Consider the following 25,703-nt stretch of genomic DNA (forward strand, 5'->3'; position numbering starts at 1 on the left):
TTATTTCTAGCCCAACGACACTATCACGGAGACAACCAGTGCAGCGAACATTAATGAGTTAAATATAAAAAAAAAAAAAAAGAAAAAGAAAAAAGCAGTCCCCCATAACATTGGTTGAATGAAACCTTTATACTTAAATGCACGTGACAAGTGATATCAATTAGAGATAGCTACCTAGTAACGTGTTGGATCCCCTCTGGTCCTGATAATGGCCATCACACAATGAGGCAAGAACTTCATAAACTTGAAAAAATGTTTAACAGGTATGGCGACCCATGCATCCTCCAAAGCCATCCACAATTCACTCAAGTTCGGCGGTGATGGGACACGGACTTGAACACTCTGTTCGATGGTATCCCAATATTTTTGATGAGATTTAAATCAGGGCTCCTAGGTGGCCACTTCTTTATTACAAAGTCAACAGAATACTCCTGGAACCAAACAGTACCCTATTTGGACCTCTGAGATGAATAATTGTCTTAGTGGCAGATGCCATCTCCGTTGAGATGCAGGATGGATATAAATGACTGTAAATGGTCACCCATGAGTTCTGCATACCAGGATGCACTGAGAGTCATTGGTACATGTACCAAAGGTCCCAAAGATGTCCAACTAAAGATACCCCAGGCGTTCACTGGGCCAACAGCAGCTTGTACAGTTCCAACCTGACATGCAGGATCCATGGCTTCATGGGGCTAGCACCACATCCTCAGTTTCAATTGCAATTCATGACTCCAGGCTACATGTCACCAATTTTCAATCATCTAATTTTGATGTTCTTTAGCCCAGGAAAGACATTTAAGCCCAGTGTAGAAGTGGAACTCTTGTAGGTTGGTGGCTTCTGAAGCTGAGAAGGTGAAGTGATCTTTGCACGGTCCTTGCACTGACTTTCTGGCTGGAATCCTCGTTCAGATAATGTCTGGCTCCTAGCAGTCTATACGATGTGAGTCAGATAGCAAAGCTCATGATCGTTCAAGGCTGATTGCTTGCAGTTTGTCCAGGTGTTGCTTTTTTTGCTGGAATTTTCATATTCTTGGAACACTCTTGAAACTGTCACGAGAAAATCCAAGCTCAATGACAATTTCAGAGATCAAGTGATCCATCTGTCAGGCACCTATGATCTTTCCTCTGTCAAATGCATTTAAATCCCACTCCTTTCCCATTAAGCTTCTCATGACAAATGCTTGGAGAAGCCAATGCTGACAGTTAAATATAATCACAGTTTAGGCCACGCATGTATGCAAATACAGGAGTTGCGGTACAGAATCTGCATAGCGTGTTCTATCCCTAATTCAATGGCACCTCAGTGTATAAACAGTGTTTTTGTGTACTTTTTTGCACCTAAAATCAAAATGGAGATGACTTAAAACATTTTAATGGAGAGATGCTAAATGCCAAATTTTATTAAATTTCAAATTAACTGGAGCAAGAGAAACAGTTCAACTGAAACCAAAACTGAGTCATAAGTTCAATGAACATCTTAAATCCCATACAGTTAAGTCTCTGAGAAAAACATTATTATGACAAATTCACTGACTATACAAACTACTGAAATATCGTGAATGAAGTCTCCCTTATGGCACAATACCATAAGGGAGAAAATTCACTAAATTATAACAAATGATTTCTGTGAGTTCATATAGTGAGTCAAATGTATTTCATTAAATTTCATTCAGAGTTGTTCCTTTGGATAATTTTGAAGTGTCCTGCCAAATTTTGTCCCTACAAATAGTATGATTGATAATAGGCCATCATTTTGGTTTTGATGATTTATAACCACTTTTTACAATAGCTTCAAGAAAAATGCACTCTCATTTTCTATCACTATAAAAAGGGCACAGGCACTCATCCCAAGCCATGCTGACAGTTGCCAAGAGAGCAGAATCATGTCTAAGAATGGCTCAGTCACTGGAATGTTCTTTCTCATTTATTTTATATAATGATTCATTCTTAATAAGTAATATGTAGCCATTGAAAATATTTAATTAAGAGGGAATAATTACAGATATTTTGATTTGCATATTGTGAATCATCTTCAGCGTAAAATAGTTTGAAATTAAAAAATTAAACAACAAGGAAGGTATATGGAGAATGGAATCTCTCCTTAGATGCAGTTGCAAGACAGCCAGGTAAAAAACTAAACTATCAGAATTTTTTTTTATTAATTTAAGCTAGTCAACTAATTAGTTCATCATCATCATCAAATTCCTGACAGGTACTCTCAAGGAGTGTACAGGATATGATAATACTACATGAAAAATTTACATCATTACTAACTTCCTATCTACAACTTTCCTCCAAATCGGTCTCTTCCCTGTTAAGACTCCAACATTACCAGATCTTATATTTCTGTCGTCTAAGGAACTTTGTACCGTATCAATCCACCTATATCTTGGTCTTCCTCTGGGTCGTTTTCCTGTCAACCTGGCAGAGAACACTTGTTTGCTAATCTTTCCTCCCCCATTCTGTTTAAGTTACCATACCACCTGAGATTAGCTCTGCTAACCCATTCCTGAATGCTGACAATGTCAAGTTCTTTCCTAATATCCTCATTTTTTATATGATATTGACATTGATGCCATCTGTTCATGCCTCTAATCTTTCTCAAGACTCTCATATCTGCGGTCTCTAGTCTTTGGTCAAGTGTTTTACTTCTGACCCAGCTCTCAGATCCATAAGTTAAAATTGGTTTGTAAACTGTCTTGTATACAGCTAATTTAGTGTTCTGACTAATTTCTCTCTTATTCTATATGAATTTATTCAATTGACTTCCTACCCTACCAGCTTTGTTGATTCTGTTGTCTATTTCCATATTTAATTTACCATCTTCAGTAAAAATCGTGCCTAAGTAGCTGAAATGTTTTACTTGTTTCACAGGTTCCCCGTTCACAACACAGTTGACATTTTCAACAGTTCTGCCTATTTTCATCGTCTTTGTCTTTTTAATGCTGATCTTCATACCATATCTATTACAAGTTATTCAATTCAGTCAAGGAATCTTGCAAACTTGTAGCGGATTTATTTAGAAGTATAACATCATCCGCATAAAGCAAAGAGCTGACATTAACACCTCCAATTTTGATATCATGTTTAATACCACTTTCCTTCATAATGTGATTATAGATAATGAATAACAGAGGGGATAACGTACATCCTTGTCTCATACCAGATTTAACATTAAACCATCTTCCTGTACTTCCTTCAATTCTAACTGCTGACTTACAACTCAAAAAAAGTGATATCAAAATTGGAGATGTTAATGTCAGCTCTTTGCTTTATGCGGATGATGTTATACTTCTAAATAAATCCGCTACAAGTCTGCAAGATTCTCTGACTAAATTGAATAGCTGTTGTAATAGATATGGTATGAAGGTCAACAATAAAAAGACAAAGACAATGAAAATAGGCAGAATCATTGAAAATGTCAACTGTGTTGTGAATGGAGAACCTGTGGAACAAGTAAAACATTTCAGCTACTTAGGCACAATTTTTACTAAAGACGGTAAATTAAATATAGAAATAGACAACAGAATCAGCAAAGCTGGTATGGTGGGAAGTCAATTGAATAAATTCATATGGAATAAGAGAGAAATTAGTCGGAACACTAAATTAGCTGTATACAAAACAGTGTTCAAACCAGTTTTAACTTATGGATCTGAGAGCTGGGTCAGAAGTAAAACACTTGACCAAAGACTAGAGACCGCAGATATAAGAGCTCTGAGAAAGATTAGAGGCGTGAACAGATGGCATCAATGGCAATATCATATTAAAAATGAGGATATTAGGAAAGAACTTGACATTGTCAGCATCCAGGAATGCATTAGCAGAGCTAATCTCAGGTGGTATGGTCACTTAAATAGAATGGGAGAGGAAAGATTAGCAAAACAAGTGTTCTCTGCCAGGTTGGCAGGAAAACGACCCAGAAGAAGACCAAGATATAGGTGGATTGATACGGTACAAAGTGCCTTAGACGATAGAAATATAAGATCTGATAATGTTGGAGTCTTGACAAGTAACAGACTGACTTGGAGGAAAATTGTAGATAGGAAGTTAGAAATGATGTAATTTTTTCATGTAGTACTGTCATAACCTGTACACCCCTTGAGGGTACATGGCAGGAATTTGATGATGATGATGACTTACATCTCAAATAAAGACTAAGTATTGCTTGATATAATGCCCCATTGTATCAAGAATGTAGAGTATTGAATAGCTTCTCTCTTGGCACCTTGTCATATGCCTTTTCCAGATTGACAAAATTTAAATACAGATCTTTGTTATATTTCCATGCTTTCTCAACTATTTGTCGTCAAGTGAAGATCTGATCCTGTTTGGCTTGAATCCAGCTTGTTCTTCACCAAGCTTTTCTTCCACAATTCTTCTCAACCGTTTCTCATTAGTTGAAATGTGCATGCACATGATTATAAAAAAAATATTACATAATTAAACAGTATAGTTCTAAATAATAATTTCCCAGATTTTTAGTGAGAGAGTCCTTTCCTTTAGTGTTATTACACAGTGATCAGAATTCATTTACATAAATTATGGACTCTACAACCATGTTATAAATAATTATTTTAATTTCCCAACATTTCGACCTTCATATTAAGGTCATCGTCTGGAGTATACACACACACACATACAGAGACAAGCTAAATTACATTTCACATAGAGTGCTGAAGAGGCAAATGATTTGATCAATGGTTAATCTACTGACCTCTAGTGAAAATAAAATAAAATTACAATAAATACATGGAATAAAATAAATTAACTACATCAAAGCTATATTCTATTTAAAACAACATCAAAGAAACATTCTTTCATATAGATAATTTTGTTACAGTAAAAATGATATCCTAATTTAACATGACAATTGTTATATTAGATTTAGGATCCTAAATTACCTATGGTCCTATTTATAATCAACTCTTAGGGAGAAAGGTTCCCAAGAAAAATATCCCAACCATATGGAAGGCACATATTCTACCCACTTAACTTTTCTCCCTAAGAGTTAATTATAAATAGGACCATAGGTAATCTAGGATCCTAAATCTAATATAACAATTGTCATGTTAAATTAAGACATCATTTTTACAGTAACAAAACTATCTATATGAAAGAATGTTTCTCTGATGCTGTCTTAAATAGAATATAGCTTTTAATTTAGTTAATTTATTTTATTTTCACTAGAGGTCAGGCCAGTAGCTGTTGATTAAATCACTGTCTCTTCAGCATACCATGTGAAATGTAATTTAGCTTCTCTCTGTATATATGTGTGTGTGTGTGTGTGTGTGTTTACTCCAGATGATGACCTTATATGACGACCTTAACATCTTCTTCTTATGGATCTCTTGCTTAATAAGGTTGCACATCCATTTCACTCACAACTTATTTATTTCTTGAACACCAGGAATACATTCAGATACTGCCTCATTTAAGCACTTTTTCAAAAATTCTTATACATTGCTGACATTTTTTCCAATTCAATAATTGATACCATGGACCAAAGATAATATTCTGCTAAGTTGATCATAATTTTCAGCTTCGTAAGTCAGCATATAGCCTGTTCTAATGGGAACATCAATATAATTAGATACTTCCCAAGAAAGCACAACATGGTCACTGTCACCAACTGGTGATAAACTAGTCATATTCTTAAGAGACCTCTTCTGACACTATGAACAAATCTAACACTCTTTGACTTCGAGTTCCTTCTTTCACATGCTGCTCAAGAAAGTTGTCTCGCAATAACCCAATAAATTCCTCTTCATTCTTATCATGAAATTTTCCTTCTGCCCAATCAATGTTTACATAATTGAAGTCACCCATAATGATCACTCGTTTAGTATTCATAAGGTTAAATTGACGATACATTTCTTTATCCTCTGTAGCTGAGCTGCCAGGTCTGTAGCAACACCTTACTATATTATTTCATTTTGTTAGCCTCCACTTCATACCAAATAGCCTCAAACTCATTGCTACATGGGACACTGTTTTCTTACGTTTCTACCCTAAATGGACTTAAGTCATCCGATATCATTTAGTGGTATTTCCCCCCGCTCTCCTACCTCTTCTGTCATTCCTAAAAATAGTATACCCGTTACACTCAATCCCAGTTACCATATCTGATTTTGATAGCAAGGTTTCACTAATGCCAATAATCTTAGGCCACATCATATTGAATAAAGCAATGAACTCAACCCCTTTGTTTCTGATGCTCCTGGAATTTGTGACTACACATAACAAATTAATCACCTAGCCTATTCTTATAATTAGATATGCAATCTATTTGGCCTTGTTGCACACCTTTCTCTTTTCCTTCACCAGACATGCTCAAAAAGGTATACAAGCCCAAAGCATATTTTTCCACCCCATTTTTTGCATACCATAGCTGAACTTTCATACACATTTTCCCCATTCCTCCCATGATGATCTAGTTTCTCTGCTCTCTGTATTAGTTCTCATACCAATAAGTAATTTTTCCAGGCTCCTGATGCCAAATGAATTCAAGTGCAGGCTGTCCCTTTTATACAAGTCTTTTCTGCCATCAAACACACTCCATGCATCTAAAAATTCACATCCATTTCTTTTACACGGCCTGCACATGGAATCATTTGCTATCATTACTCTCCTTCTTAAATCAGTACTAACATATCTGGATAGCAAACCTATAATTTTTACTCTCTCACATTTCTTTCTCTTACAATAATATAATTATGGTCATGTGCTGTATATACAGAGTTTAAAATTATAAGCTTGGAAAACTTTTTGGAAGTCTATGGGAGTGAGACAACATTTGAAAATTAAGTTCAAATTTAATGTCATTTAATGACCTTTTCATAATATTATAAACTGAGCCTGGGAAAGGGATGATAATAAATTATCAACTACAAAATTTCATTGTTCAAACTATTTTACCTCAAAATCTCTCTCTCTCTCTCTTTTATTCTTCTCAGCCTGAATCTCCATCTCCTGCTGCCTTTCCATATTTGTGAGATAGGCTAGATTTTCCCGTGCACCAGGTTGATATCCTAGAGGACCTTGTGGATTTGATACGGCTCTATTCATTATTTCTAAGGCTCTCTTAAACTGTTCTGAAAAATAAATAAATAAAATGAAAATAAGCAAATACATAATTATAAGAACAGCCACTGATGTATAAATGAATATAAACAGAAACATACTCAGTCTAAATAATTGTTTTTATTTATTTTTTTAATGAAAATCCTATTCTCAAAAATCTATATAGCACACTAAATCTGAACTGCAAAAACAGACCAAATGTGACACTTTTTCAAGTCACATCAGGCCTACAATAAGCAGGATAGTGGCTTCAAACTAGACAATGAAAATCATTTATCACTTCAAGCTGTTTTCAAACATTAATTTCGCAGCAGGATTTGGGCAAAATACCAGTGTTCAAATTTGGCAAGCTGAATTTACTGTTATCAACTATTCAATAATAAGTCACAAGAAAAATCAACTGGCTATGTAATTTTTACAGTGATAGCTTCAAAATGATTTAAGATAAAGGGTATATTAGGAGATATTAAACAAAGTGACTGCTATTTAGTTCTGATCAAGATAAAAATGAGTATAATATTGAAAAAAATACATGCACAAAAGTTTTAAACAGGATCAAACTCAGCATGCTTAAATATACAAATCTGATTGAACAAACAATGAAAGAATTTGAAAACAAGAATCAAACTTTAGACACTTAATGACAGCATTTGGATCTCAGATCATGATGATGATCTGAGATCCAGATGCTGCCATTCAGATCATGATCTGAGATCCAAGATAAGGATCTCAGATCATCGTGGACTCAAATTAAAAAAATGCTATAAAAGAAGAAATTGTATTCAAAGCTCGCTCCTGAAAAGTAAGTTAATGAATGTTTGTTTGTTTTTTTAAATCTAATCCACACACACATGAAAGGCCACAAGACCTATAGCACATTAGTACTGCGTGTGGGCAAGAGGAATAGAAGAGAGGAGGAGGAGTCTGTTCACATTTTGCTTGAACAGCTGAGAGTTGTAATCTTTAAGGAAGAAGAGTGGGGAAAACTGTTCCAAAGGACAAGAAGGAGATGGAATGAAAGTCCTTGAGAATACAAATAAAATATAAAAATGCTAAGCTATATGTGGAAATAGCTGAACAAAACTCATGGGAAGATTGGTAACAATATAGAAGATAAATGTCACAAAGCTAACAGAATATTCAAGAGACTATTGATAAAGCTTAAAAATGGAGGACAGAGTAACAATGCAAAAGAAATCAGCGATGATAGTTACATAAGAACTGAAGATCAGGATATTCTCAATTTCGAACATCTGTTATGAATAACTGCTAGATGAGTAATCATTGAGAGGATAGAAAAAGAAAATATTCAAAAGAAATACAATCAAGAGTACTTATCAATATACAAAGTTAAAAATGATACCAAAAATGTGAATGCAGAAAGACAAGTGAAGTAAATGTTTGACCAGAAATGATCTTAATATGGAAGGTTTTATGGTGGCAGTCCTACATATTAAGATCATTAAGAAAGAAAGGTCAGAAAGTCAAATTTCAGGTAACTAGAATTGAGCTTTCACACTATCTGTCCATTAAAAAGGGAAATAAAAATTAATAATTATAGCAGAACTCACTCATAGCATCTATTTAAAAATAGATATAGAAATTAATATAATAAGTAGAGAGGAATTTTCCTACTGAGTATTCCAGGTAAGATTTATGCAAGCATTCTTGAAAGATATTCTAAAAAACTGTAGGAATGAAAATTAAGATAGAACAAGCTAAATAGGGTTAGCCAGCACCAGATTTTCTCTTTAAGACTAAGGGATAAGAAACCACATGAATATAATATGTATTAAAGGTGGGTTTATATGGATAAAACATATAAGGTGTCAAGAATTAGTTCAAACACTACATTTATATGGTGTGAATGGAACATTATAAGTTGTAAGGGGTTGCTTAAAAGCTAGACAATTAGGAGGAGGTCTTTCCTAGCCTGTAAAAACCATGCAGAACTAAGAGGAGCTTTTGATCCAACATATAATATTCACCTTCTTAGGATTCACCTTGCTATAAACTATCTGCTTAGGTATTGAACATACAAGGATGGACTGACAATTTGGGACAAAGCTGAGAAAACTATAAAAGGTGGTAGAACGTGTGAAATGTTATGCCAAATGGGGCACAGCCTAATCAAACAATGCATCCATTGTTTTTACCAAAAAAAAACAGGCTGAAGAGTGAATACTTAACTACTACTACTACTACTGGAATAATATCAAACATACCATCATCAATATAAGATATATTACTGGAAAAAGTAATGGAACTTATAGATATAGAACTTATAAATGATTTACTGAAACAAAGACTAAAACAGATGAGATGCTGCTAAATAATAACTATAAAATGCTATATTCAGGCAATAGTGATCAGGAAAAGGAAATAGAAAGAGTAGCTATAGTATTCAACACTTAAATACAAATTATGGTATAACAGGAAGTTCTAATAGGGATTTTAGTTCTAGAAGAGGAATTTTCGAGTCATCATTAGAGAGGGAAGTGACAAAGAAAATGACTCTTGTGTAAGATCTAAACAGTAGCATAAGAAATGATTTGGGAAAATTTAAAGAAAAAGAGCAAAACTAATAATAATGGTATCTACTGAATTTCTATTCAAGACATGGATTAGTCATTACTATCACTGTTCCAACACAAAGAAGAACAGAAATGCATGTGGAGGGAACACACACACACACACAAAATAATAACAATCTTATTGGCTGCATTATTGTTCATGCTGATATCTTCAAATTAGTTCATAACACAAGAGTATATAGGAAATCTGAAATAGGAAGTGATCATCTTGTTTTGAGCAGTACAATAAATAACACATTGAAAAGAAAAAAAAAAAGTATGAAATTTTTAGCTATAGCCTCAAATATATAAACATTATTAGAAAACAAATGAAAGAGTCTGAAAACAAGACCAAATCTCAGAAACACAGTGGTAAAATATGAATAGAACATTGCTTGAGTCAGCCATGGAAGCATGTGGTGATGCTGTCTGAAATGACAAAAATTCTTAACTTCATGTTGGACTTGTAGTGAAAAAGTTTTGGAAAATTAAAAGAAAAAAATTATATCAATAGTTCTTTGCAAATAAGCTAGCATGTAGTCTTAGAAGATATGGGGGGGGGATGTAAGGAAACTATGCAATTGTTCAAGTAACTAAACAAAAGTCATGGGAAAACTATAAGAATATATATATATATATATATATATATATATACAGTAAATATCATGAAAGGCAAAATGTTCAAGATAATAAAGGTGGCATAAAAGCTGAAGATATTCTGGAAATTCAGAGTAAATTATTTTTTAAAAATTAGTAAATACCACTGCCAATGTTCAGCAGAACTAGCATCTATTGTCTCCCATTTCTGTCAGATCTACAGGAACTCAAGTAATAGTTGCTTAACACCCCTTTATAGTTGAACTGCATGCTCACCAAACCTGCTACTCAATCATCTTTCATCCCATTCATGTAAATTCTGTGGAATCCTGTGAAGCATTTCCAAAGGACTACAACCTTCAACAGTTTAAGAAGCATATCAACAGATTACTCTGTTCCTGATCCCTGCCCACATGGCATTTATTTGCTATAGGCACTTCTGCCTCTTGTGTGTAATGGGGGAACATATATAAGAGATCACTAGTGACAAAACAGCGATAGCATTCAAGACATGAAACCATAACTACATATCACTACTTTAAGTAGCAAAAAAGCCATGAGATATGTGGAATGACAAACCAAGACTAGACCATTTCCAATAAAACTAAGACTTTTATTGGAAATGGTCATATATGGATGTATAAAATTTTAGTGGCTTCCCAGCATAATCCAAAAGGCCTGGTCAAAAAAGTTGAATCCTGGATGATGAGACTAAAGCTCTCAAAGTAGTAACCATCTACAAAAAAGAAATAAAAACTAAGAATTACAGAGGAATTTCTCGGTTAAGTGTTCTAGGTAAGATTATTAAAAGCATAGGTAAGATTTATAAAAACACTTGAGGAGAAGATAAGAAAAAATGTCAAAGAGAAACTTGCTATATTTGGGCTAAATAGGGGTTGAGAGAATCAAAATTTCCCTTTAATTCCCATGATTTCTCAGCTATTTGTATTAGCCGAGAAATCATGGGAATAACAAGAAAGGGTCTGCATTTAAGTTTGTAGATATGGAAAAGGCATGTAACTTGTAAAAGGCGTGTAAATATAACTTGCTATATTTGGGCTAAATAGGGGTTGAGAGAATCAAAATTTCCCTTTAATACAAATAGCTGAGAAATCATAGGAATAACAAGAAGGGTCTGCATTTAAGTTTTGTAGATATGGAAAAGGCATGTAACGAGGATGTTCAAAACACCACAGTTTTATGGGATAAATGGGACATTATACAGAGAGAGATATATAGTCTATATTTAAGTTGGAAGTAGTCAGAATTGAAGGGAAGATGGTTTCATGTTAAATCAGGTGTGAAAAAAATAATGAACATTATCTCTACTATTATTCATCATCTATATGGATCATATTATAAAGGAAAATAGGGTGGCAAGCAGATGAATTACTCAGCGATGACTCTGGAAGTGTGCGTTATCCAAGTGAAGATAATGAAGTGACCAATGTGACAGGAATCAAGATGGAATAGAGGTAGACGAACTGGTTGTTAATCTATTGTTGGAAAAGCGTTAGCTAAGTGGAGAATTCAGAAATGGGTGGATAGAAATATGATATACTTTATGGGAGGACATCATGGTTTTGTAAAGGAAGTCCTGTTTCAGTAATTTACTCACTTTGTATAATAAAATGAAGGTGAGTTAGACAAAGGAAATGGCTATGCCATGATACTGAAGGACTTTGTAAAGGCATTTGACAAGCATGGAACGTATTAAGTTGGAGCAAATGAGGATGGATGTGAAGTTGATGGCACAAACAAGAGAGAATGGCAAAGACATCAGAGAACAGTATATGGTTGAACTGAATCAAACAGAAGATAAGTAGCTAGTGAAGTTTCACATTGAAGTTACATATTGAGCTGCTGTGCTGTTCAATATGTACATCAATGATATTAGAAATGATCGGGGGATATCTAATTGTCTGCAATGATGCTGAACTTCGGAGAGAGCAACAGTTCATGAAGATGACCTAGAGATTCTGCAGGATGATCTAAATAAATTGGTAGGGGCAGAGGATAATGACTCAAATTCAATTTTTCGAAGTGTATAAAGTTATAACTTTGGGACGAAAAACTATAGGCTGTGTATTAACAGAGATAGAACTGGACTATTAGTAACTGACTGACTGATTAGGCTAGAGATTTATTATATTAGAAATGAGGATATTAGGAAAGAATTTGTCATTGTTAGCATTAACAGATTAGCTCTGTTGGTAATAGAGCTAATCTCGGGTGGTATGGTCAATTAAACAGAATGGGAGAGAGAGGAAAGATTAGCAAAACAAGTGTTCTTTGCCAGGTTGGCAAGAAAAAGACCCAGAGGATGACCAGGATGTAGGTGGGTTGACACAATAAAAAGTAGAAAGAAATATAAGATCTGATAACTTGGAGTCTTGACAGATAACATTAATTTGCAGGAAAATTGTTGAGTGGAAGTAAGTATGATGTAACTTTTTCATAATACTATCATAATATCCCATACACCCCTTGACAGTACATATCAGGAATTTGATGATGATAATGATTCAGAACAACATACTAAAATATCAATTCGAGAAATAGCATCAAAAATTCATAGCTTGTATGTGATACCTCAACTATACAAAATTTCAATTAGGGATGTGGTTTTGAAACTATCTGCTGATATCCTGATACCATATAATACATCCATGCGCTTTCCTGAACAATAATCACCACAAAGATTAATGTAATACAAAAGCTATTATCAACTGCTGGTTAGCCATGCTTATTTCTGGAGGTAGTCATCAGAAGTACAATCACAATGTCTTTTAATCATTAAGCGGAATAATTTTGAATGATTATTAGTTTATTTCAAAATGGCTAATTCTTTAAATGGAATAATGCATTAGTCATTAATTTTTATTTAACCCATCTTATTTTCTACAATATATATATTAAAGGGAGTAAGAATAAAATTAAAAATAATTCCATATTTACTTAGTTAGTACAGTCAACTCTCACTATAGCAATCAATGTTATAATAAGCTTTCTGACTATAACAAACTACTAACTTTATTTATCAGTAGTCTGCTATAGTCAGAAAGCCTCAAGGCATAATGTTATTCTAAAAAAATTCTTTATTATTATTAACACCAGATCTCCATGGAGTCAAAAGACTCATAGTGAGAGGCAAATGCTATAACACACAAAGCCAATCAAATCATGTTTATACTCATTCAATGTATTTAAGTTCACCACAGTGTCAGGCAATGCATTCCACTCACCAACCACTCTTCGTGCAAAGAACTTGCTGCTGATCACACCCTCCTTATATAGCTTCCAGATATGCCCCCTTGTCCTACCTCCCTTCCCCCAGCTATTAAATTCTAAACAAATAAGTTCTGGGGCCCTATACAAAACAACCAATTGTTTTTACCTTTTAATGCTATCCAGGGAAGCTCCCATCCCTTTCATCACAAGTTTGGAATCAGGCGACTGTTGCTATTGACTTTATATATACACATTCAAAACAGTAAATAATTGTTGAATAATAACACAATAATGTAGGCATAATTACTGTAAAGGAAGAAAAGTCACAAAACAGAAAAATGTTCCTACAAAATAACCAATTGTATTTACCTTTGAATGTGATCCAGTGGTCGAGTGACCAGCAAGTCAGCAAATCTTTCCTTTCGTTCAGCATATTAATATTATCACATTATAACCAATGGGAATTCTGTGTTTCTGTGAATTCGTTACAGACCTCTTTCTCTTCAGAAACTACACATTAAACTCGTTTTGTATTATCACTGTCATCCGAGCTATTTTTCCATTTAAAGAAGGTACCAATGTACTTATCCATAGTTGAAATACCATATTTACTCGAATATAACTCACCTCGCATATAACTCGCACCTCTGATTTTACTTTTCAAAAAAACAAATTAAAACATTTCATATATACCTCACACATGAAAAAGCATAAATACGTTCACGTCGAGCGATAGTAACTCACTTGCAGAGGTAAACAACATGCCCTCCCCAACAGCCATTATACTGCACGAGGCAAGAAAAACAAGTACTTTTATTATGTCAGTGAATTAGGTATGAGCAGTCTGTGTAATATATTTCTCAACAAATAGTGCAATTAGAGACAACTGAGGTAAAAATCACACTAATTAATGAATCACATGTTCCCCTCCTACAGAAACAATGCTGTATAGACTCAAGCAAAACTATATGTTGCACTGGCAAACACAGTATCTAACTAAAAACTATTGTTATTAATTAGATGTGTGTGTGTGAGTTCGCCTGCCCCAAAGCAGCAATAAAAGTCAACCGAACGTGTTAAAATTTGTAAACGTATTAAAACTAAGAAATATATATATATAGTGAATGTTGTTATGGCAGTTTCACATATAGAATTCAGTTGAAGAGAGTTAGCATTTCAAATCAATTGTCAGCTATGCTCTTATCTTTCGGTCACACAATCTTTTGTTAATACCGTAGCCATTGCTGTCTGTTTCGCATTAGGCTTAATTACCATAAAGGGAGAAAAGTCACAAAACAGAAAAATGTTCCGGGTCCAGTGCATAAAAAAAGTTCCGGGGGGGACGGGGCCGGGCCCTGGCTGAATTTAACCACTGCCTTCCTCCCATTCTATGAAAAATTTCTTCCACATTAATCTTGTAACAACCCTTTCCCAATCCTTTCCTTCATGCTTACACAGCGATCAGAATACATCTTATAAATTATGGAAACAACCAGTGCTTTTTTTTTTTGGGAAAAAAAGGTGCCGGTACCCACCATGAAGATGTTATTACAGCAACTTCCACACTTTTAACATATCCGTCAATATACCCTTGTCATCTCTAGATCGCTTCTTGCTTTTGGTAGCAACTGCAGAATGACTACCTCAGAGCAGCCATGAGTCCACATATTTGCTAGGGTTGAACTGAGTGAGAGAAAGTCCTACTATCCTCATGAACATCAGTGCAGAAATTGTCCGTACAAGCAGAGATGACCTAGATGAAATTACTATAAGATTCATCTGAGAGGAAACCCCCTTTCACATTCACTGGAAGATATTGCAATTGTGCCCAAAGCGTGCTTTAGAGGAAGTAGTATGTCTGGGACTTTATTTTCTTGAAGATATTCATGGAAACCACAAACTGCTTCTCTTCCATTTAAGCAAAATTTGCATGCTAACTTTTTAATTTCAGCTTCACCAAATGTCAGATGCTTCTTAGGATTTTCTAGCCAATACTTGGAATCTAAAATCTTAGCACATTCAGGCAAATCAGCATCAGCTCCTTCAAGCAGCCACTTTCCAACAGACTTTTTCAGACTTTTAACATTCTGTTCTCCGACGTGTTCCTTGCTGGATCGGTAACTCTGCTCTGCTTGACTACAGGTTGACTATGGACACTTCCACGTGGCCTTCCGACCTCCGTTGACCACTCCGCTGAAGAAAAAGGACCAAGCGAGCTCTGTAGGTGCTGCAACTGATTTTATATTGCACGCCCTATGTTTTCCTTCCTACGTCACTGCTTTTCCTTCACTGCGCATGGCACTTACTTCCCCCTGGCAACTAGCGCCATACCATACTCTGGTGAGTTTCCTGGAGAAACTCGCGTGCTACTCTGCCTTGCTCACGTGTTTTGCTTCGGCCATTTCCTTTTATAAGCCGATTACTTCGTTCTCTTTCTCATACATGGTTATTTATACAAAAATAGCACAGTTATAACACTAGAAGATTAATAAGAAATATTTACAACTAAATGACTTGATATATTTTATACAAAAGGGAATTATGTTGATAAGTTAATGTTATCTTATCTAGTCTGATAAACCAATACTGGCTCTGGGAATGACATTTCATGTTAAACCCTGAATGAAACGTTAAAAGGTTTAATCTTCTTTCATTCAGGATTTAACAATATCTTTTTTATATTTTTATTTATTACTTTTAAATTAATTAATTATACATCTATTCCCACATCTCTGAACTTTAATAGTGTTTCCTTCTACTTGGCAGCTGCGACTGAGACACATGGTATTATCTGCATGGTGTATGGTTCTTGTATTCAAAATTTAAATATTGTTACCAGTTTTTCTGTCTTCTCCCTGAAAGAAGCTCATGACCTATTGAGCGAAATACATAGGAATAATGAATTATATGTAGTTTTCTCTTATACGTGTGAAACCATTATTCAAAAAATATAGTATGTTTGATGCACATCTCTATAAAATACAATTATTAATGAAAAAACAAAAAGTTTATCCACATATATTTAATCTTGCAATGTCTCTTTCAATGTAATTTAAATCAAGACCATCAAACGAAACATACTTACCTTTAATAATTGGATTATTTAATAATGATGAGGATAACATTGATTTCCATCCCATATACCACTTTGTAACCTCTTCATAATTGGGATTATGACCAAGCCATGCACAGAGAACTTGCAGCCAGCGAGGAAAAAAATTTTTCTCTAAAAGTGTGACTAAACATGGTTCTGGTATCATATCTTCCCATGCCATCACCCAATGCCATACATCTGAAAAACAGAAAGAATGATATGTTCCAAAACTGAAATATGTTTGTTATTGAACATGGTGTAACTTAAAAGCTGACTTGATACCAAATTGAAGCATTGAGAAAAATACTTTTAAACACATCATGACATGGGGATCTTTAAAAAACTTACTTCTTGTTAAGTGGAATTATCATTATTACTATTATACTGTCCTCCCCCACATGCATGAATTGATTTGCTAAAAGCTTTGAGGTCTCTCATGTGTAGGAGTGATATGAACATGCATTGCTGAAGATTGACATGACATGTTATGTCAATTTTCAACAATGCATGTTCATATCACTCCTACACATGAGAGACCTCAAAGCTTTGTCATGTCATGTCATAACATGACAAGACAGAATAGGCATTCATAACTATCAGACTTTTTTTAAAACAAAGCTGAGAGGTAATAAAAAAGAAAAAATTATTTCTTATTGAAAAGGCATCCCTAATTTAGTCTTGTTAGAAGACTTCATTGGGAGCATAACATAGAAGTGAAAAAAAATTAGAGATACAAATGTAACATTTAAGGAATTCTTGAACTAAATGCAGTATTGTAGATGAACAAGGTCACACTCACATATGCTATAGGTGAAAAGCAGAGTAATAATCAGAAAGGATGCAGCTGAAGTTCACATTAAGGCAGATGGAGATGAGAACAATTTCTGTTGATTCTAAAAATTTTACTTTCAAGCTCATTGTCTATCCCAGTTCATTAAGTGTGAAGTGGATTGGTTGTCATTGGAATAAGAATTAAGAACATGACTTAATATATAGATAGATAGAATATATGGATAGAGCTGAGCAGTGCACACGTGCGTGCACACACACACACACACAAACGTGTGTGTGTGTGTGTGTGTGTGAGAAAGAGAACATAGACTAAAAGAAAAGTAATTTATTGATATTCTTTTTGAATGGCTGGAGATTGTAGTCTTTGGTGATCACTTCACAGGGCTGTTCCAGGTAGTTGGGATGAAAGATGAACAGGAGCAGCAAGATTGATGAATCAGTCATTCAAGTGAAAGGCTGTTGCTCCTGTTATTGCAATTTTAAGGAGAAATGGAAGGGAGAAGAATGATGGATGCTCGTTCAACCGAATAGCATCCATGGATATATATCTGAAAAAAGGACAGAGCAGAAATTTACCATCTGCAAACCATTAGCCGAAATGTCTTCTTCTGGACAGCATCAAAAAAATGTGAGCATGCAGTATTACAAGGTTAGGTGGATTTGTGATTTATATAGAATTAATGGCTGGGCAGATGAAAAGATGATAATGCCTTGAGCAAAAAAAAGGATGCTATAGAAGTGATGTGTTCATGCCAAGGAAAAGCTAGTAGTAAGTGTCAGCCTGAGAAGCAGAATCTGGCCTTCATTATTGAGCTGGGCATTACCAAAGGTGGGGGGAGAACTAAGGACCCCCCCACACCCAATATGATACTATTAAGTCTCTAGGGTTGGGTTCATATTTTAAAACTCTTAACATTTGCATATCTCATTCTGCAGTTCAGATCCGAAAGTTGTGAACAAACCTGCATTTACAAATTTCCTATTTGCTATGATATTCTAATTAACTTTGAATATATCACTTTCAAAAGTAATGTTTTTGTTGGATTGATTGTATAAGTGGACAAATATCCCACAGTGGTACGGATATTTGTGAATTTTTTAGGTTGTGAAGTTTTTACCACAATCACCAGATCACCTATTAGAGACCTCATGTTGCTTGAAAAAGTAGTATAGTATCATGCTGTGTGTGTGTGTGTAGAGAGAGAGAGGGGGGTACCCGATTATAATCCTCAGACTACCAATAGCACTAAATATATGATAAGTTTACTACCTTTTGTGGGATAGGATCAACATGAGATAATAAAGGCTTTTACTTGATTGCGCTCTCTAAATGAGTAATGCATATCTCTATGCTGACATATGACGCTGGTAATTACCAATCCCTGTCCAAAACAAACATCAACATGTAGTTAGCTATTATCATAACCATTGACTCTTTAAAATTTCTCACAAATTTCTATTTAGTTGAAGTTTCTATTTCCTACTCTATTACGTACGTCTATAATAAAAACATATTTTTCTTTCTTTTTTAAAGTTAAGTACTCTTTCTAACGAGTCAGAGACTGTCTCTGCTCCAACTTTAATTAATAATTTAAGACTAAATTTAAAACCAAGATCAAAGATTATCAGATCATTGATTGCACAATATATTATTAGTGTAAGAAATAGTAAAAGAGGCAATATGAAGAGTACAATTGTTAGCTTCCTGGTTGGCCAAGGAGATAGCATGCCAGCTCGCCAACCTAAAGATTGCAGTTTGAATCCTGCTGTGAAATGGATATTTGCAAATATCTTTAAGTGGGAAATGAGAAGACCAAGCATGCTTTTATCAAAGCAGATCTTTAGGGACTAAACATGAAACTTTTTCAAGTCAATTCAGGGCATCCAGACTATGTAAAAAATAATAATAATAATAATAAAACATATTAATAAACAAAAAAAAAAAAAACTTAGCCCACTCATGGTACAAATGTATTACAGGTTTATAATCTTTCATGGGTGGATGAACAAATATTTCATCATCATCATCAAATTCCTGACATGTATCCTCAAGGGGGTGTACAGGATATGATAGTACTACTTGAAAAATTTACATCATTACTAACTTCATATCTACAATTTTCCTCCAAATCAATCTGTAACCTGTCAAGACTCCAACATTATCAGATCTTATATTTCTATCTTCTAATGCACTTTTTACCATATCAATCCACCTATATGTTAGTCTTCCTCTGGATCTTTTTCTCTGCCAGCCTTGTAGAGAACTTGTTTTGCTAGTCTTTCCTCTCCCATTCTGTTTAAGTGACCATACCACCTGAGATTCTCTGCTAACACATTCCTGGATGCTAACAATGTCAAGTTCTTTGCTAATATCCTCATTTTTAATATGATATTGCCATTGATGCCATCCATTCATGCCTCTAATCTTTCTTAGGACTCTCATATCTGCAGTCTCTAGTCTTTGGTTAAGTGTTTTACTTCTAATCCAGCTCTCAGATCCATAAGTTAAAATTGGTTTGAACACTGTCTTGTATACAGCTAACTTAGTGCTTTGACTAATTTCTCTCTTATTCCATATAAATTTATTCAGTTGACTTCCCACCATACCAGCTTTGTTGATTCTGTTGTCTATTTCCATATCCATTAAACAAATAGTTTAACATGCAAAATTATATAGAAATTACTAAATTCCTAATACCAAATTATACATCTAAAAGGATTCAATCTGGCAATGTTGATAATATTTAATGGCAATATTAGACAACTGTCATCATTTTATAGCCAAATAAAAGAAACAAGGTTTTGAATTTTATCAGAGAGAATAAACCTTCAGTATAGGAGTTGCCTTAGCTTTCATTACTTGAAAGACACAAACTTTGCCCAGGAGTCTTATAATTATCTTCTATTAGTGCCTCTGATTACATCAATTTATGAAGAATATAAATATAACTCTATAACACTGGACTGCTCTGTTACTGATATGAGAGTTTTTGCCCTCTTGGGTTTCTGCCTGGTCTCTGATGAGAACCAACAGTGAATCTAATCAAAGGCATTAATGAGAGATAATTATAAGGGCTGAGTTTGCTGTCTTTTAAATAGTACAAGCTAAGGCAACACCTATGTCAAAGATTTATTCTCATAAACTCTCTGGTAATGGCAGATATCTAATATCCTCATTAAATTACTAAATTACCAATTAAAAAGTACTGTTTAAGTATCACAAACAAATGAAAATGTTCAATCTGTTGTAGCTTACCTAGATGCTGCTGATGTGGATTAATGACAAAATTCTGCAATGCCAGAGCCAATTTAGGTAGAATATTATTAACAACAAAAGCTTCCATAATACCTTGAGAAAATACAGGTTTCCAAGGTTCTAAAATTAATTTTGCTGAACAATCACTAGGATGCCAATTTGTAAGTGCTGTGGCAAGCTTATGCCTTATTGGTGCATATAATGGTTCCAGATATTCCCCTAAAAAATAAAAAATCTGGTAACACAACTGGTAGTTAATCTGAATTATCTGTATTAACAAGTACACTAACAGTCATGTTTGTAGAAATTAAAGATGGAATCACAAACATAAGCAAACATAATATTAATCGAAGTCAAATTTTCGGATAAGAATCAAAGGTTCAGTATGTTAACAACAGAACACAATAAAATGGAATAAAAAAATGAATTTTAAAAAGTGTCACTACAGCATAAGTAAGACAGGTTGGTCAGAAAATTCTTAATTAAAACATTATATATATATATACGCACACAGGTATCCCTTGCTTTACGCGGGATTTGATTAACGCAGCGAAATTAATTGCGACAATCCCTTGATATACGAAGCAAGAGTTTTGATTAACACACCTTTAAATTTACCACGCAAAAACATGCAAGCCTCGAGGAGTGTTTCCTGGCCAGGAGAAAGAAAGTCATAAGCAGATGACATCATTCCTCCCATTAAGCATTAAGAGTGGGTATATTACAAGCTCCAATTGTTCTGGTGTATTTAAAAAATACATTTAAAATGATCTGTGTGATGTGAAAATTTTATTTATTTTTACCAAATACGACATCATTGCTACAACCCACGGACATGGGCATCGTTGCAACTTTCAAAGCCTATTTTCTTAAAAAGAAAATGGGCTTTGAAAATTAGGCATTCTCAAAAGCAGTAGAAACAACAACGGGAGGAAATGCGATTACGCTACAAGAATTTTCAAAAAATTTTAACATTAAACATGCAATTGAAAACATTCATGACTCGTGAGAGCAAGTGTCTTTTAGCTGCATGAGAACTGTTTGGGAAAACCTTTTGCCAGAATGCGCTAATGACATAGGTGGTTTTCAAAATCCTGTGAACAACGTGGTTGAAGAAATCGTTGCAATAGGTGAAGACTTTGGTTTTGATGGTGTTGATGCAGAAGATGTTAAAGAATTACTGGATTCAAACTCAAAAGATTTCATTTGATTCAAACTCAAAAGATTTCAAAAATTTTAACATTAAACATGCAATTGAAAACATTCATGACTCGTGAGAGCAAGTGTCTTTTAGCTGCATGAGAACTGTTTGGAAAAACCTTTTGCCAGAATGCGCTAATGACATAGGTGGTTTTCAAAATCCTGTGAACAACGTGGTTGAAGAAATCGTTGCAATAGGTGAAGACTTTGGTTTTGATGGTGTTGATGCAGAAGATGTTAAAGAATTACTGGATTCAAACTCAAAAGATTTCAGTGACAACGATCGTCTTGAAACTGAACAACACACATATGAAGACAACGAACAAATGGAATGTGAAGATGAAGTTCCAAAGGAGATAACAATCAAAGAACTGGATGGAATATTTTGCAGTATATAATCGCTTAAACAGCAAGTAATGGATATGCCAGATGTTAATCGAAGAATGCTTGAGGTCTAGAGAGTCATTTTGCTTGTTATCGTAGAATTTATGCTAATGAGAAAAACTAAAACTGTTCAAACGACTCTTGATAACTTTTTTTGATAAAAAATTATAATAACTAATGTAGGTACAAGCATTTATTAAACATTTACTTTGCATTCATTTTCATTGTGTGTGTTCCCTTCAGAACACACACAATTTACAGACAAAAAATACTAGTTCTCGTGGGCGGTAGATGGCGTTGATGGAAATGATTGGTAGTAGAGCTTTGGTGTAGTGGTGGAGATAGTTGTATAGTAGGTGTCCTCTCCCACGATGAGTTCTTCGGACTCCTTGGAGGTGTCACGAATAATAATAACTCTAAATTAGTTGTATACAACATCAGTGTTCACACTAAATTTAACATATGGATCTGAGGGCTAGATCAAAAATGAAACACTTCAAGGACCACAGTATTCAGGAATGTGTGAGCAGAGCTAGTCTAACATACTTAAACAGAACAGGAGAGGAAAGATTAGTAAAACAAGTGTTTGTTTTTGGCCAGTATGAATAAAAAAGACCCAGAGGAAGAATAAGATATATGTGGACTGATACAGTAAGAAATGTCTTAGAAGACCAAAATAGAACATCTGACAATACTGGAGTCATGACAGACAGATTAATTTGGAGGAAATTTATCAATAAAAAGTTTGTAATGATTTATACTTTTCATGTAGTCCTATCCTGTATATTACCTAAGGGAACATATCACAAATTTGACAATAACGAAGAAAATAATAATCTGTAATACTTCTTTTTCAGCTTTCCATGATTTCATACACGATTCAAATTTGGCATGTTCAATCACAAAATAAACAAATTATAGCTGTTTGCTGTGCCACTTTTTTAGATGACCATGTCATGACTGGTTGCTTTAGAGACATCTAAGTGATTTTTAGAGATAACAAGATGTGTACGGATTATCCTATCCTTTTCACTGTTAGTATTTCATTATGATTCAAACTCAGTGATAATCAACAAAATGTTTGCAATGACACCAGCATGCTCCAATAGTTTTGACAAGATAAAAATACAAAACTTTATTTATGACATAATAAAACACCACAGAATCAACATTATGTAAATAAATCAGACGATTAAACTAAATCCCCTTCCCTTCAGTTTTTACTTGTCAAGTAAAAATTTCCATTCATCACAGATGAGTAGACATGCACTATTTTTCAAGCTAGGATTATATGACATGTTTTATTTATTTATTCGTATGGAGTTCCCTCCCTTTTCTTCCCCATCCCTATTGTGGCGAGTTGAGTCCCCTCATTGGGATGGGTGGGTTAAGTATTTATGGCTGTAGATCTGTGCGTGTGTGTGTGTGTTCACGGGGCCGGTTTGCCTGCTTGCAGGATGAAAAACCCCAGATAAACTGGGGGGGGGGGGACCCTGCTATCCATGCCCAAGGCCAGCTAACTTGGCTATGGCTGAGGAAGATCCTTAAGCTCCTCACGTCGGTGATGGGAATCAAACCTAGGACATTCCTTCCCCCAGACACATGGTTGCAAACCACAAAGGCACTAGGCTAACTGCACGGACATATGACATGTTAAAAACAAACAAATGACTGATAGACAAAATAATTACATATGTAAGTAGATTGACAGCTGGTTGGATGAGTGGATAGCATACCTGTCCTCTAATGAATAGGCTGCAGATCCCACTGTGGGCATAGAGCATTAATGTCTTTGGGCAGAAGTTAATTTCATCACTTCGTGTAAGATCATTATTTAATAAATAGTTATTTTCTTAACCATCTGTGTTCTTATTATTACCGTGAAACCTATTACAACATGTCTGATGAACACATAAGCCTATCCACGCGTAAGATCATTATGTCTACTTAGTATGGCTTAAAAAAAGTTTCATGTTTGGCCTCTAGAGCACAGTTTTTTGATTATGTAAAAAATAAATTTCCTGAAAATAAATTAAAAAAAAAAACCTAGCCCCAACAATGGTACTACTGTACTATAGAAGTACACCCTTTCCTGGATAAGGGTGTACTTCTATAGTATTCAAAACTACATAGCATTAATGCCATGATAAAGGAAATTTGCTATTAAAAACTTTCCACTATAAGAAACCATTCCTTTGATCCTAACAAGTTATAGTGAGTGAAATGTATTGTAATATTGGAATAATTACATTAAAAATCAGCTGTATAGTCAATGCAATCCATACCTCAGTAATGCAAGAGACAAATTCTCACCAGGGTGGTCCTTTGACTTTTCTTGAAGCTTCAACTCTCTGAAGACCTGTCATTTCTAACATACTATCCACACATCTTAAGGATTCACCATCTCTCACCAATTTTTTAAATTTTTTTTATTTTTTTCAGGTACTTTACACTGTTACCATTTTGAGAAATTCCCCTTTCATTCTTTTTGTGTGTTCAAAGTATTTCAACTTTCTTCTGTCAATGCTCTTGAAATCCTACTGATCCTTGCTACAATCCTTTAGTTTGTTTGCTTTTCAATGTATGAGATCCTCAAAAGTTTCCTATAACCACATCTCAAAAGCAGCTATACGTTTCCTCTTAGGCTTCTTTAGATTCTAGTTTTATGCCTATAAATAGCTACCAAAAAAATAGAAGCATCTAGAATCCTCCATTGTGTTCCAGAAGTAACAGACCTGGTTGGCCTAGTGGTTAGAATTCTGCCATGGGCACAGATGTTCGAATGTCTTTAAGGTGCAAGATGGATTTCATCACTTGGTGTGAGACCACTGCCTCACTTACTGGAGGCCTGAAATGGCTCGAAAAAAGTTCCATGTTTGGTCTCTAGAGGTGTTTCCAGATGTGGTAAAAAAAAAAAATAAAAGATAGAAAAAAAAAATCCTTAACCTACCCATTGTACGAATGTACCATAGGTTTACAGAAGCCTTTTGTGGTGGGAGCCATATATAAAAAATAATCTTTAACTAAATATCTGACCATTGTCATAACCATTTCTAACCTTCTGATGTCCTCAGATTTTATTGATAATGTACTGCTCATTGACATGTTGATTGGATTTTAACAGTATAGATGAAAACACAGACTGATAAGAAAATAACTATTTGTTGACTTAATTGCTAATAATTCACTGGTATTCTATCCAGCATTGTCAGAGCACACAAACAAAGTTTGTTACAGTAGAGAGACAACCACAATCTGGTGTAACAGTGGGACTAGTATGAGCAATTGTAGCATGCAACACAAAAACTAAAGTCCTAATTAGGCGCCATCTAAGTTGGAGAAAAAAAAAAAAAAAAAAAAAAACAGAGAGAAAGCAGGTATTAATTTGATACAGTCCACAAACTCAAGTCTTCCACGTTAAAACACCCAGGATACATGGAGCTCCAAAAATTCAGAAACAAGGTACACCTTTATGCCCTATTGTAGATAGTAT

General features: G+C 34.5%; 1 protein-coding gene across 1 annotated transcript in view; it reads right to left on the reverse strand.

Moving 5' to 3' along the window:
• Positions 1–25,703, reverse strand: part of sip1 (septin interacting protein 1) — a 292,796-nt gene that overhangs the window by 38,122 nt on the left and 228,971 nt on the right. Inside the window, exons 12-14 of the mRNA XM_090395420.1 lie at positions 20,627–20,845; positions 16,570–16,776; positions 6,919–7,094 (exon numbers count right to left, since the gene is read on the reverse strand). Of these exons, the coding sequence (XP_090251546.1) occupies positions 6,919–7,094; positions 16,570–16,776; positions 20,627–20,845 (602 nt within the window). The remainder of the gene's footprint in view (positions 1–6,918; positions 7,095–16,569; positions 16,777–20,626; positions 20,846–25,703) is intronic.

The sequence above is a fragment of the Typopeltis vanoorti genome, chromosome 7, assembly GCF_054136105.1.
Source record: "Typopeltis vanoorti isolate ZY-2024b chromosome 7, IOZ_Tvanoo_1.0, whole genome shotgun sequence".
Lineage (NCBI taxonomy): Eukaryota > Metazoa > Arthropoda > Arachnida > Uropygi > Thelyphonidae > Typopeltis > Typopeltis vanoorti.